The 14,848-nt window shown below is 47.7% G+C and overlaps 1 protein-coding gene across 1 annotated transcript in view; it reads left to right on the top strand.

Moving 5' to 3' along the window:
• The first annotated feature begins 396 nt into the window (after positions 1–396).
• Srrm4 (serine/arginine repetitive matrix 4) overlaps positions 397–14,848 on the top strand; it is a 157,324-nt gene continuing 142,872 nt past the window's right edge. The window contains exon 1 of the mRNA XM_031337618.1: positions 397–1,098. Coding sequence (XP_031193478.1) covers positions 968–1,098 — 131 coding nt within the window. The 5' untranslated portion in view covers positions 397–967. The remainder of the gene's footprint in view (positions 1,099–14,848) is intronic.

Below are 14,848 nucleotides of genomic sequence, written 5' to 3'. Positions count from 1 at the left end.
GCGAGAAACAGCGCTGGTGACGGATTGTCCGTCAAATGGCATTTTCGGGGTGGAGGGTGGAAGAGCCCGCGGCCCCCAGGCGTAAAGAAAAGCATAGGGGAACCCTCACTTTGCAGACCTCGGCAGTCCATCCCAGAAGTGGGGTGGGTGAAGGCAGGGTGGATAGGTGGGGCATTTTTTAGTAGCTCCCTCAATGGAAGATGCGCTCCAAGTCTTGCAAAAGGATAGGGAGGTGGCCCAGGCCCGAGAGAGTGCGCATGTAAGGGTTGAGGGGAAGGCCTGAGACGACGGAGGAGGGGTGAGGGATAAGAGGGAAGATCTCCTATTTGGTTCTATTTGAGGTGTTGGGGTCGCTTCTCAGAGGGGTCAGAGCGGCAACTCAGTGGCCACAGGGCCTTGGAGACAAGCGCTTGCCCCTCCCTTTCTCCTCCTCAGACCTGCGGGCTTTTGTTATGCAGATGGCGGCGGGAGGCTGAGCCAGAGAGGGAGGGGTTGCTGGGGAAGGAGGAGACGGAGAAGGGGAGGGAGGAAAGTACAGCTCGCGCGACCAGCCTCCTCTTCCAACGTCACATTGTGCAAGAGACAAAACCCGGGTGCGCCGGAGCTCACACGCGCACGCACGGCAGACGCCCCGGTCGCCTGCTCTCTGTTCTCTGCATGGTAGAGAAAGCCGGCCCAGCTTTGCTTCGCCGAGGACGCGGAGCTCAGCCTGCTCCCAGCACAGCTCAGAGCCAAGCCAAGAGGTGAACCCAGCCGGGAGACCACCTTCTTTTTCCGCTGCCTGCTTAGCCAGAGACGTCCCGTTCTATCCCATCCCCCGCCCTGAACTCCGATCTCTCCCCACCCCACCCCTTGGGGGTTTCACGCGGACAGCGCCCCGGAACCCAGGGCGTGTCATCGGGTTTGGAATCCACGTTTCAGCACTTCGGACAGCGCCCCGGGCTCCAGGGCTCCTTGGGCTTTCAGGATGGCGAGCCTGCAGCAGGGAGAAAAACAGCTGTTTGAGAAGTTCTGGAAAGGGACCTTCAAAGCAGTGGCCACTCCGCGTCCCGAGAGCATCATCGTCGCCAGTATCACAGCCCGCAAGCCGATGCCAAGGTAATGACCTCGTTCATGAGTTAGGAGCACTGGGGGGGAGTTCCCCCCTTTCTTGCCTGTGCCCCAGAATCTTGATGGGTGGACTCAGGCAGCTGGGCCAGGGTGCCTGGACTATGCCCATCGTACCCGATATCTCACGCTGGAACATGAGGAATAATAGCTTGTGTAAGGAAGAGGCTGTTGAAAAGGGACAGGAATTCTTTGACGGGGAACAACACTCCCACAGACTCCGCGCCTCCTATGCAAACCCCTTTGCTTTCTTAGGGTGGGCGGTGTGGCTCAGGGTATGTACTTGACTGAAAACTTTTCTATCTATTGCCAAGTTGATAGGTCAGGGGGGGAAAGCAGTGGTGGATTTGAGGTGTCAGGGGATGCTGTACAAGGCATGAACCCGGCTCACCCAGTGTTCAATACACGCATTCTAACCCTCGGCCCAGAAACTAGTGGGCTCTGAACATTTCAACAAAAACCCATATGCTATTATTCCCTCAGATACGCTCGCTCCAAGCAGCACCCTCCTCCATGCCTTAGCTGAAGCTGTTGGTGGTATTGAATTCTTTCCTTTCCAGCACCCAAAACCAAAACTCTGAGCTCAAAGTCAGCATGAAGGTAATATTGAAAGTTTTACTTTATTTTATTTTTTAAGGATCTGGTGGCTTTGAACTTTGGAATGAGTTAGGATGCTGGAGCAATAGTTTAAAAAAAGACAGGAGGGGAGAGGAAAGTAAGAAATAAGAAGGCGGGAGAAAAAGAACAGGGGGCAGGTGCGAAGAGAAGAGGAGGTTGAGGGTCACAGAGCCTTGCATGGCAGAGAAAAACCCAATATTTCCCTAGATCATTAGATTTAGAAGACTTTGAGAAGGCTGTGCTTTCTGTCAGGAAAGACCAAGGCTGTATGAAAACTCATCTCTTGCTGCTACTGGCCGAGTGGTTCTGAGAGTTAAAGGGACAATCCAGGGGACCACTCTCAGGATTGATTAATCTTGGCAGACTGCATTAGGGACTAGATGGAAAACATGTCTGGGAAGGAGCGGCTGACAGGATGCCTCATCCAGCTTCAACTAACTCTGAACTTCCCAGCAAGTGTGGGGTCGACGAAGGCTGATCGGAGAAATAGATCTGAAAAGAGTAAACCCACATCCAGGAACTTTTCTTTGTTCCAACTGCTGCTCAAACAGGTCTTTCAAACAAATGGAGCATCCAGTGTGGGGAATGGGTGGATGGGAAGCAGGAAGGACCAGCAGAATGGAGATCCTGTAAGCAGAGTGGATTTGTGCAGGGGGAAAGGGGGAGGGTGATGGAGGGGGGTTGGGGGGAGAGAAGCCCACTGATTCCAGCTGGAGAGGTGGGGGGGTCTGGGGGTGCACGTGACATCAGATGTCATTAAAGCTGGCACCGTCTGCTTGCTCAGAGGTTTTTGATGGAGAGTTTGACGTCAGCGCTTTTATGCCCCTGGTCTTCTGCCACCGGCTTCACCTTCCTACATCTACCCTTGGCATATCAGTGCTAAACTTGCAAGAGAAAATGGCCTTATGGGTGAAACCAGGGGAAATTTGTCGGGCGACAGAAGTGTTTGGTCCAGGGTCTTTTATTTTATTTTATGCACACAGGCAGGAAATCAGATTCCTGCTGTTGTTTTAATTTAGACGAGTGTCCCTAATATTACCATGCTTGGAACTGTCATGGTTCTGCTTGCCTGCCTGCCTGCCTGCCTGTTTGTCTGTCTGTCTGTCTGTCTGTCTATCTGATACTACCAACATACCATTTCCTTGCCAATAGCTTTGCCCATATGACTCAACTGAGAGACATCCTAGCCTCCAGCTTTTGTTCATTTTAATTTAAGCTGTGTGCGACTTTTACAAGAGTTCCATGGGTCCTCAATATTTCCTCACTCTTGATACATTTTAATGTCTTGGGGTTTCTATCCCACTGAAAAACACCTTTGAAGTTTATGTCAGAGTTCTATAAGCTCTCAATTGATATTATGCAAGAATACTCCTGTGGTTGGCAGTTCCTCTCTGTAGAATACTTTCTGGCCCATAGATGTTTTATCTAATCCAGGGCAGAGATTTCAGGGAGCCTTTATACCCAAGCCCCCCAGAAGGACGGGGCTTAGTTGTGTTTCAGTAGACTGACTGTAAGATCCGACTCATGCAGTGATAGTTCCCTGTTCCCTTCCGGCATTCTGTAATCCTGGAGGGTGGAAATGTCATGCCTCCAAAGTCAAGCTCTTAGGAGGAGAAAGGAAAAGGCAGCCTCATCAGCGCCCCGTGACTCTTTTTGAGGCAAGGCTTGTTCTCTTGAGAAATGTTAAGCTGTTTGAGTCAAGCCCAGCTCAGTCAGAGCACTGGCACAAGTCGCTGTCTGTGGGCAGATGGGGGAGGGGTGGGGTAAATCACCAGGCAGTCTTGTTGGTTACACACTTAATATTCGGTTGGAGATGGGGGTCCCTCCCTGTATATTGCAACTCTGTGGCTGAAGACAATTTAGCACTGAGGTGAGGTATGGATTTTAAGTTGATAATTTCACAGCAACATACACACATCAGACAACTGCTTTCTAAGCAGAATCCTCCTTGGCTCCTCCCTTCCCACCATCACTCCCCCTCCCATGAGGTATTCTTGATGAGGCAGAGTTTTATCTTGTATCAAATTTCAAGCAGATGTCTGGCTCAGTCGGCAGGATGGCAGAGCACAGAGAGACACCGTAATACCATAGTGGTTGCTTAAGTGCTTCTGTGAATGAGTATCAGACAAACCCAGGTGCTGTCCTGGACCTTTCGAGCCTTTACCTCACCTCACCTGTTTGTCAGTTTGAAAATATAAACTGTACCCATGACCATCTCAGCCAGTGCAGGGACTGAGCTGGGTAAAACTCTGCAGTGTGTGTGTGTCATGCAATGTCTGCTGGATAGACTTTGGTCCTGGAAGGGACTTCACAGCAGCTAAGAGGAAACAAAACGTCTCCAGTTCTGTTTCATTTCTCCCTCAAATAATGCGAACAATCGGCGTTATGAAAGTTCACCTCTGGACAAGGGACTACATTGTGGTGAAATTAATACACATAAGATCAAGTAGGGATGACCCCAGAGTTTCTCATCCATGTAAGTGGCTTAGTTTCTTTCTCTTCCTGATACTCTGATAAAAAACAAACAAACAAACAAACAGCCACACCTGAAAAGCAACTCAAGAGGGAAAGAGTTCATTTCAGCCTGTAGTTCAAGGGTGTAAAACAATATGGTAGGAGGTTATCGGGGTAGGAGCTTCAGGAAACTGATCATATGGAATCCATAGCCAGGAACAGAGTGATAACACTCAGGTGCAGCCATTTTCTCCCACAGCCCCAGCCTAGGGAATGGTGCCACCCACAATGGTGGTTTTCCCACTTCAATTATCCTAATCAAGATCTCTTCCCACGTGCATGCCTGGAAGCCCACCTCCCCAATGGCTCTAGCTCTCATCAAGTTAACAGCTGCGATTAACCAACACAGAAGGCTAACTCTTTTCCCTTCTGGTTATCGAGTTGAAGGTGGGGCACAATGAAGAAGTATCTGGATTCTGAATTGATCCCTAAACACCTTAGATAATAATAGCCTTTGGTTTGTATAGGTGACATTGGGAATTGAGATTCTGAAACTTTTTGATACCATAATTTCACTTTGAGTTTTATCAATTCTGGAGTAATTATAGAATTTCTAATTCATATCAAGACCATCTTAAGAATAAAATAGGAAACCCAGGCTTAGTGGTGCACCCCTGCAGTCCCAGCACTTGGGGCACTGAAGGAAGATAGTGAATTCACTATCAGGCTGGATTGCCTGGTGAGATGCTGAGATGGGGGGAAGGTGAGGAAAGAAGGGAATGTAAGAGAAAACCAAGAGAGGGAGAAAGAAAAAGGGTATACGAGTTTGCTTCTCTTGCTGCTGTTATAAAACACTGACTATATGTTACATTGGGGAAAAGGGTATATTTCCTCTTATATTTCCAAGTCACACTCTATCTCTGAGGGAAGTCAGGGCTGAAACTCAAAGAAGAAACTTGGAGGCAGGAACTGATGCAGGGGCTATGGGGGGTGCTGCCTACTGGCTTGCTCCGCATGGCTTGCTCAGCCTGCTTTTTTATAGAACCCAGCACTACCAACCTAGGGATGGCCCCGCCCACAATGGGTTGGGCTTCCCCCAATCAATCATTAATCAAGAAAAATGCCTCCCACAGACTTGCTCGCAGGTCAGTCTGGGTTGTGTCAAGTTGAAAGCTGAAACTATATGGTGGTGGTGGTGAGAGAGAGAGAGAGAGAAAGAGAGAGAGAGAGAGAGAGAGAGAGAGAGAGAGAGAGAGAGAGAGAGAGAGAGAGAGAGCAGAGGGGAGCATGAGCAATTATTTACAATGGAAATTCTAGCAGAGATAATCCTAAAGATCTCCAAGACAAGGTTCAGTGAGGTCAAACCTCACCCTGCTGACAAGAACCCTCCCTCCCCAGGAATCAGTAAGATTAACAACATTTAGGGAGCTCTCTCATCCCCACCAAAGAACATTGTTAGATGATTCCTTAATTCCTTTGTTAATTTTCTCAGCCTCGAAAAAAGTTTGTACCTAAGAAGTTCCTGATCAGCAGAAGGTGCCCTTTGAAGCCAGCCCAAACCGTAATAATCCTATCAATAAACAGAGCAGAGGACTTAATGAACATGTAAAAATCATTTGAGGGTAGCATATGAAATGTTTGCAGATGAGCATTTGTTGAGGGCTAGAACAGCAGCCCCTTCCCCTGCTTTAATAGACGGTGCACTCCCCTTCCTATTTGTTTGGCAAGCTATTAATTTTCTTCAAAAATCCCTTCCATGCAGAATACTCCAGAAGCTGACTGGAGCCCAGTCCCTGTCCAAAGGCTCATAAATTCCAAACTATTGGAGGTTTTACTGCATGAGGGGAAAGATGGCCAAATTGTAAAACAGGGGGAAAATGCCTCTGAACCATTTAATTTGAGACTCCCTTTGGTGCCAGGCAATCAGTTCACACAATTGTGCTTACTCCATCTTTGGGATCAGGGTAAGGGGCATTTGGCTAGTGCTTTACTGACAACCCGTGTTTAAGAGCCAGTGTGCTGAGGGTCACAGAAAATGCTTGCCCTGGCGATGAACACATTCTCTTCTTCTCGGGGAGGGAAGGGACTCTGCTTGGGTCAAACATTTCCCCATCTGAAAGATTCAAATTTGCTGAATGACACGCAGGGGTCAGTGGTGGGGACCCTCTGTGACATTACCTCTATGTTTGCTTGGTAAATGTGGTATCTTAAAGAAGCATAGTGTGGAGGTGTTCAAGGGACATTGGATGAGTTGTTCAAATATTCAAGGCTTCAATCCGGGGAAAGCTGAGCTCTCTCTCCTAACCCCACCTCTATCTGACACTCTGAGGATTCTAATCAATGCCATTGAACGATATATGCTACAAACAAACTCTCCCCTCCTGTCAGAATGAGGCTCCCCAGATAAAGATGTCTCTCTGGCTCAAGGAGTGGGCATGTGATCCAGTAGAGGTCACGAGTTTAGATTGAATGCCATCGGACTTGTGAGTCCCCATGGACTGCTCCTGGTGGGCCACCACATAGTGGGGAGCATCCTCCCACATACTAATTTCTGTAATAAGGCCCCAGTAATGGGCCTTATGCTCCATGTGTACCACAGGTATGGTAAAGGGTCACAATAAATTAAAAACCTGTTCCTGCTTTCTAGACAGCTGGATCTAGTCTTCCTTCAAGGTAGAATAGGCAGGGGCTTAGCAAGAGTTCTTCAATGGCTTGTGATTGAGACTCTTCTAAGGCATAAACGGATACTCATAGGGTGTTCAGACTCCTGGCTTTGCATCTCCTTCATGTCAATACTGTGAGTGCGTGTGTGTGTCTGTGCCTGGTCTCTCTGCCCACCTCTCTCTCTCTCTCTCTCTCTCTCTCTCTCTCTCTCTCTCTCTCTCTCTCTCTCTCTCTCTGTCTCTCTCTCTCTCTCGCATGTGTGTGTGTGTGTGTGTGTGTGTGTATGCTCCCACAGGTGCATATGCACATATGTATGTGTGTACACTCGGAAGCCAGAGGACTAAATTGGATGTTATTATCCAGGCACCTCCCATCTGTTTTTTTTTTTTTCTTCTTCTTTTTGAAACAAAGTTTCTCACTCATCTAGAACTTGCCCAGTCAGGTAGACTGGTCAGCCAGTGAGCCTAAGATCAGCATATGACTCCTCAGCACTGAGGTGATAGTGGGTGTCATCAGACCTGAGTTTGTTATGTCATCGAGGGCCTCTGTTCACCTCTGCATGTGACTTTGCAGGTTTCTAAAGAGACGGAGCTCTGTGTCTGTGTACAGAATCTTTCAGGCAAAGGAGCCAAACCAAAACGATTCTTACTATCTACAAACCCAGTGGCTAGAAGGCTTCTGGCAAGCGACTCCTCCACCTCAGTCTCTATTTTCTCATCCATAAAATGGGGTTAATAATAGCAACCACTTCAAAGAACCCTTGGGAGGACTGAATGAGCTCATTTATGGGCTGCACTGCCTGCTTGGCACATGGAAAGAACCTCCGTGGTAGTCTTTGTTATCAATAATAAATCACAGTTTTTATTATTCCTGCAAGCTAGGCCCATCCGGGAGGAGAAGTTGAATGAAGTGTGGCTTCTCTCAGTCAAGGGCTTCAATAATTTTCAGAAAAGGAGACTCAGGATAGTCGGGGTCATGTACTCTAGTGGGGGTGGGAAGGAAGGGGTGTGATTCAAACAGGGAAGAGAGACCACCAGCATGGCACAGGGACACTTGCTTATGCCTACAGTTCTCCCTAAGTATCTGGCCTGTGAAATGGCCTTCCTTATTTTAATCTGCTGGTGAGACGTGATGAGGAAGTAATGGGGTCTTTGTGCTCAGGAGGGTATCAGAGAGTAAATCAGGGCCATCGTCTGTGTGGGTTATTACCTGTGTGGGGCATTGCCTGTGGGGGTTATCACCTATGGGGGCATCACCTGTGGGGGGGTACTGGAAGGGAATGGCTCATATAATACAAAATCTCCAACTTCCCTGCTCTTGGCTCAAGGGCACTGTCTCTGGTGTGGGCCATTAGGTTTCTAGTCCTTCATGGTCTAGATAGCTAATATAAATGCATCCTGTGTTCTTTGAGCAAGCAGGGATGGTTGGGGGAGGGGTGGCCAGAACTCCACAGACATCAGAACATAGCACTGTCACCAGGGGAAGAGAATCCACAAGGCAAAAGCAGCTGTGTTTGGCTGTGACAGTGAGTTGGATTCTCACCCATGCAAGCCTGCAATGGTTTTATTGAGATACTACTCAGTACAGTAGCAGCAGTCAAGCAACAGGAAGTCCCTGCTCTTCTGGAAGAGAAAAGAAAAATAAGATGTGGAATGAAGAACCAAGTAAATAAGCAAATAGAAGGTCAGGTGGTGTTTTGGGGTGTAGGGTGAGGGGAGGGACCACTTCGTGGACTGTAGTTGTCAGGATCCTGGATGGGAGGGAGCAGGCTAGGAAGACAAGAGGGAACAAAGTATCTGAGTCAGAGGAAACAGCGAGGACTGGGCCCTGAGGTGGAAGCGTGCTTAGGCTATCTGAAGAACAGGAGAGAGAGAGGAGGAGTCACAGCTACAGATGCCCCCTACGATGCAACAGGAGCTAGACCAAGGGAAACCTTGTGAGCCTGGTAAAAAGTCCCTATGCTCACTCTCAGCTCCCAGTCCCTCCCCCCCAGGGGTGTCCATCCTGGCATCCTGAGTCCCTACTTCAATCTGCTCCTACACAGACTGTAATGTAGCCAGGGTGACTCTGAACAGTTGCAGCTCCTGCCTGTGTTCAAGCTAAGTAGTGAAATTCCCAGTCTCTCTGATCTTCACTGTGACCCATCAGATTAGGACACTGGGAAACATGTTAGTTAGGTCTCTAAATCCTGGTGGGAAATATTGTTCCCAATAAGACAGGGTGCTGAGTCTTCTCTATGTCTCATGCCCTGGTGTGTGAACCTCAGCGGTTCCTCAGAGCTCTCTCTCTCTCTCTCTCTCTCTCTCTCTCTCTCTCTCTCTCTCTCCTTCCCCCTCACCTTGACATCTTGCAGAGGGAGTTCCCACACACTTCAGGCGCTTCGCGGAGCTCCGTGAAATAAAATTCCAAATTAAAATGTCATAGAAACAAAGCCAAAGCAAATATAAGAGTAGGGTGAAGCCTAAAACCATTATTAAGTAATTTATGTCTACATATGTCTGTTCAAAACAAATATTAAGATCTTCTGGACACAAATGTGTCTCCTGCAGAGAATCCCTTTGGTGGATTCTCCCAGCTCCGATCCTGCTTCACAGAGCAGGCACCCACATATGGCTTCACTAAAAGTTAAGCTTTGCCAGAGAGTCAGAAGTCTGGATGAGAGGTCCAGGCCCCTGGGAAGAGAGGCATGGGCTTATGAGATGGCTCGATGGATAGAGGCACCTGCAGCCAAGCCGATGGCCTGAGTTCAGTCCCCTGGATCCATATGGTAGAAAGAGAAAATATGCCTTTTTCGTCTGTGAGTGTGATTAACTAGGGTGTTTGTTCCAAAGATGCCAAGGTGACCAACACAGTCTCCAAAAGTCAGAAGTTTCAATGTTTCTCTATAGGACTCATTAGAGAAACATCAGTTTGAGCCAGAAGCCAAGGACAGCACCTTTCTCAGTCTTTGTGGGATCCTAGTACTTACTACAGGAATTCAGTGTATGATGATGAGCAAGGATAAGATAGTGAAAAGCACAGATGAGCAGAACGGAAGCCTGCAGAGGGGCAGCCCCGGAATTCTAGGGCTGAAGAGTCTAGAGGCCTCCTTTTCTATGCCTCTGTTTCCAGGTTGAGGAGGCACACTTGAGAATGTAACATAACAGCAGGAGGCATATGCAATGTATAAATACATGTGCAAATTGACATTTCACTATTCACCTGCTGAGATGTGTGTGTGTGTGTGTGTGTGTGTGAGTGAGAGAGAGAGACAGAGTGGGAGACAGAGAGGGAGGGAGGGAGAGAGAGAGGGAGAGTGACAGAGATAGACACACACACACACACACACACACACACAAAGAAAGAACAAACCTCTGATCTAGGGAGATGGCTCAGCAGTTAAGAGTACGTCTTGCTCTTACAGAAGACCCAAGTTCAGTTCCCAGTGTCCACATTTGGTAGCTCACAGATGCCTGTAACTCCAGTTCCGGGGATCCAATGCCCTCTTCTGGGCTCTACAGGCACCTGTACACTCACAAGCATGCATCCCACCACACAAACATGTGCATAATTCAAGAGAAAAACTTTTAAAAGAGGAAAGCTGAATGAAGTGGCACATGTCTTTAATCCCAACACCAGGGATGTAGAGGCAGGTGGATTTCTGTGAGTTTGAGACTACTCTCATCTACATGGTGAACTCCAGGTCAGCTGGGGGCCACATAGTGAGACTCTGTCACACACACACACACACACACACACACACACACAAACTATCAGAGCCGTGGCCTTTCCCTGCCCCTTAAGGGTCTCTTGTAGCATATGCTGCCCACTGACTGACCTGGGGATCCTGATGAGATGCTCATCTGTCTCAGACTGTGCTGGGCAGAACAGATGAGCAGCTAGGCTGTTTCAGGGCATCAGGTTTCAGAGCTTCCAGGAGACAATGGGCTTTTGTTTGTCCAGTTCGATTGCCCAAACCTCCCTCCCACAGCCAGGTGGCAGGTGATTCTGGGGCCCTGTCCACTTCCAGAGAAGGGGTAGGTGTCTGAGCGCTGATCCTGTGTGGAAGCCGTGTTGCAGGATATTTGGAGAGAATTGCTGAGAGGCCATTATCATCCTGGTGCTTTCTACTGCTCAACCCTTTATGTCCCCACCCCCACTCCACCCCACCCCTGTCACCTCACCGTGGCTATCAGTCCACAGCCAGAGGGCACATTCCAGGAAGTGAAATATAGCCTCAGTAATGTAGGGACAGAGGGACAAAGACACAGCATTTCAGGACACATCAGAAAAAAATTCTAAGAGCTCCGTGCCACTTGACATCCAGTCCCAAGACATCATGGGTCCTTGGGGAATGAGGCAAAATTATTGACCCATCCTCCTTGTGCAAATAGACACACAGAGCTCAGAGGTGTGGGACGAGTTGCTTGGAGTTAGACTGTGCAATAATGGACACACTCTTCCTGCCACCAGTGCTGTCAAACTGCCCACTGTGAGCACCCCTCAGTCTTTACAACAGTAAATATCAATTTTATACCCATTTTACAGGAGAAGAAACTGAGGTCTTCCAATGTTTGTTCCAAGTTTGTTTTTCCATTCCTCTGAGTTACAAAGTCTCTAGATCTCCACTTAGGAGGACCCTCAAGTGCAGACCCACAGAGCAAAGGGCAAAAATGACCCAGACACCTCTAGCTATTGAACAGGCTGTATACCAGGGCAGCCCCTGCGAACAACAGGGTGTCTGCTCACATCACCATGATGAGGACCAGCATGTAATAAATCAATTCATCAATCCTTCTGCAGCAGTTTTAGTGTATGAGCTGAGAGTAGGGTCCTAGTGAAGATGGAGGTATTGCTTCTCCCGCCCCCATGGGATCTCAAGATGAAGAGGATGCCATGGAGAGCCCAGCTGTGGGTCAGGTGACTTACTACTAAAGACACTGGATGTTTGCCAGCCACACTTGGGTCCAAGGTTCCACCTGCTATAGAGCTCTTCCCATTGTGTGCTCTGTGTCCCGAGACCTCTGGCCACCCCACCACAGGAAAGACTGGGCACTCATTCTCCAAGCAGATGCTCATTAAGTGCCTGGGGCAGGGGCATGCAGCTAGGAGAGCTCCAGTCCTCTGGGTAAAGCGGTGTGGCCAAGACCATGTCCTTAGCTACCCCTGAGCCCAGCAGTCTAGTCTGTTACACAGAGATGGGCTGATTGATTACTGACCCTCCGTGGGACTTGGGTATTGGACATGGTTGCTCTCTGCTACTCAGACTCTTGTCCAGAGAGAATTTGAGTGTGAATTTGAGTGTGAGCCAAGGAAGATACAATGATCAGGGTAAACCTTCAACCTGAGAGTTCTAGAAGTCTATCTGTGACTACACAGGTGGAAAAAGATAGTCATGGGAAATGCCCAAGCCACACAGTATAAGGAAATCCCGATCTCCCCACTCCCAGAATTCATCTGTCAAATAACATAATCTTAACTACAGGGGATCGTTTTTGAGTATTTTGGCATTTGCCTAACCCTGAGCAACATGCTTTATCTGCAGTCAAGCTGTCCTTTGAGGTAGCTAGGTACTGTGACACTTTGTAGCTGAGAAAATCAGAGAGGTAGGCGGTTTACCTAAGGTCACTGAGCTTGGTAATATACGAGCTAGGGTTTGAATCTTAGGCTGGTAACACTGTCTGGAACACCTGCTTTGCTCAGCAGACACAGGAAGGAAATCGGGGCACCATATGGAAACACCGAAGCTCTTGACAAACTGCTTCCCTCCTCAATATGTGGCTCCATCCTGCTCCATCATGGTGCCACAGTGGAGCACGAGAGAGAACACGGCTCAGGACATCCATTCACTGGGCATTGCCTCATGTTGCTGTTTGGGGACTTGTCAGTTTGATGCTACATTAATGTCGCAGCCTAAGCAAGCTTCCCAAGGAAATAGAGACAAGGAGAGTAAGTTTTACTGAGACCACCTACCCTAGCCTAAGCTCACCTAGGCCCAGGTACCATCTACCCCAGGCTAGCTCACCAAGACCCAGCAGCTGTGGTAAGTTTTCACATATAAAATTCTTCATGATTGCTGAGAACTTGGCCCAGCCCTTATTTTATTTCTAGTACATTCACTCATTGTATATCCATTGATTATTTATCTATCATCTACTTATCCATCCATCTGTCCTTCAACCATCTACCCTTTATCTACCTATTCATTCACTCACTCATTCATTCATTCATTCATTCAATATGCAGGAGAATTATATCTCCATGAATTCATGTTTCCAGCCTACTCTTTTTCTACTCTTTCATCTACTCAGTCATTCATCCATCCATCTCTGTACCCAACTGTTCATCTATCCATCCATCTGTCTGTCCATCTATCTCCTCACCCATTCGTCCGTATACCCATCTCTCCATCTTCCCATCCAACCGATACTAATTGAGCATCTACTTTATTTATTTAACTAATTATAAAAAGTTAACAGTTCAGGTCATCTGCTTCTATCTTCTAATCCCAAACACTTAGCAGCCAGGCTCAGTAGGACATGCCTGTAATCCCAGCGCTTGGGAGCCTGAGGGAGGAGATTCAGGAGTTCAAGTTCAGCCTGAATAGAGAGCAAGATGCTGTTTCAAAACCTAAAGAGCAGCCAGAACACAGAGACCCCCGGTTTCCTTTCTGCTCTGGGTTTATTTTTCCTCTGAAGATTTCCATGACTGTAGTTATTTTATTCCTGTCAGAAACAAACAAAAAAAATCACAGCATTTGCCGTGGTCCTTTCCCTTAAATCTATGTCAAGGAATTTCACATCTGGCTTTCGGTTACTCACCCATGCCTTCACCCAGCATTGATCTCCTATCACAAGCAAAGCCTAGCAATTAATAAAAACACCTCCATTCTGAAGCTGCTTACACTAGGGTCTGGGAGACATGTTTATAAATAATTAGCTGTGAGAGAACAGACTGGCAGTCACCGCTGTCAGAGACAGAGCTGAGGCCACACCTGAAGTGAAGTGACTCAAGGAGCCTTGGGAGCCTTGAAGGTGACACTTGGGGCTCACACTGTCACCTGGACTCTCACCTGTCTTTATGTTGAGCCCAGCAAGGTATGGCTTTCACCAAGTTGCTCAAAACCTCCATTCTCACACATGGGCTACATTTTCAGGGGAAAGGAGACAGATGGTGCTAGCTGTGGTTCATACTCGTTCCTTTTTAAAGACATACTTAGCTTTATGTTATGTATTTGAGTCTTTCACCTGCATTCACATGTGAATGCCTGGTGTTCATGGATACCAGAAGAGGGCATCAGATTCCCTGAAACTGAAGTTATAGACCACTGTGAGGTGTAGGTGCCAGAAGTGGAACCCAAATTCTCTGCAAGAGCAGCAAATGCTCACTAATTAATTATCTCTCTAGAGCAGGGTTCTTAACCTATGGGTCATGACCCTACAGGAGCCTCATATCAGACATTTACATTATGAGGGTCACATTTACATTATAATTCATAACAAGAGCAAAATTACCATTGTAAAATGGCAATGAAAATAATTTTATGGTGGAGGGGTCACCACAACACAAGGAACTATATTAAAGGGTTGAAGCATTAGGAAGGCCAAGAACCATTGCTTGTGACCTTCATGTGTGTCCTTGACCAGACTTAAACTCCAATATGACATCCTAGAGAGGCATAGACCCAGAAACGAAGTAGACAGTGGGGCAAGTAGATATTTCTTAAGCTCAGAGTTTACCGTCCATTTCCACTTATTTCCACACACATTGAAAACAGCCTTCATATTGCAAGTGAAGACAAGTTCAGAGAGGTTACTCTACTTGCCCAAGATTGCCCAGCCTAGTCAAGCTCTAGCCGTTGGCTATCAGTTGAAACATGTGATAATGGTGATGTACATCACGTCTGCCCCTGTGGTACCTGACTGGTTCCTCTCCCTCTCTGTCACTCTCCCTCTCTGTCTCTCTCTCTGTCATTCTTTCTCTGTCTCTGTCTCTCCCTCTCTGTCTCTCTCTCCCTCTCCCTCTC

The sequence above is a fragment of the Mastomys coucha genome, unplaced genomic scaffold, assembly GCF_008632895.1.
Source record: "Mastomys coucha isolate ucsf_1 unplaced genomic scaffold, UCSF_Mcou_1 pScaffold22, whole genome shotgun sequence".
NCBI classification, from domain to species: Eukaryota; Metazoa; Chordata; class Mammalia; order Rodentia; family Muridae; genus Mastomys; species Mastomys coucha.
The sequence above is the reverse complement of the archived record's forward strand: the minus strand, read 5'-3'. Positions and strand labels throughout refer to the sequence as shown.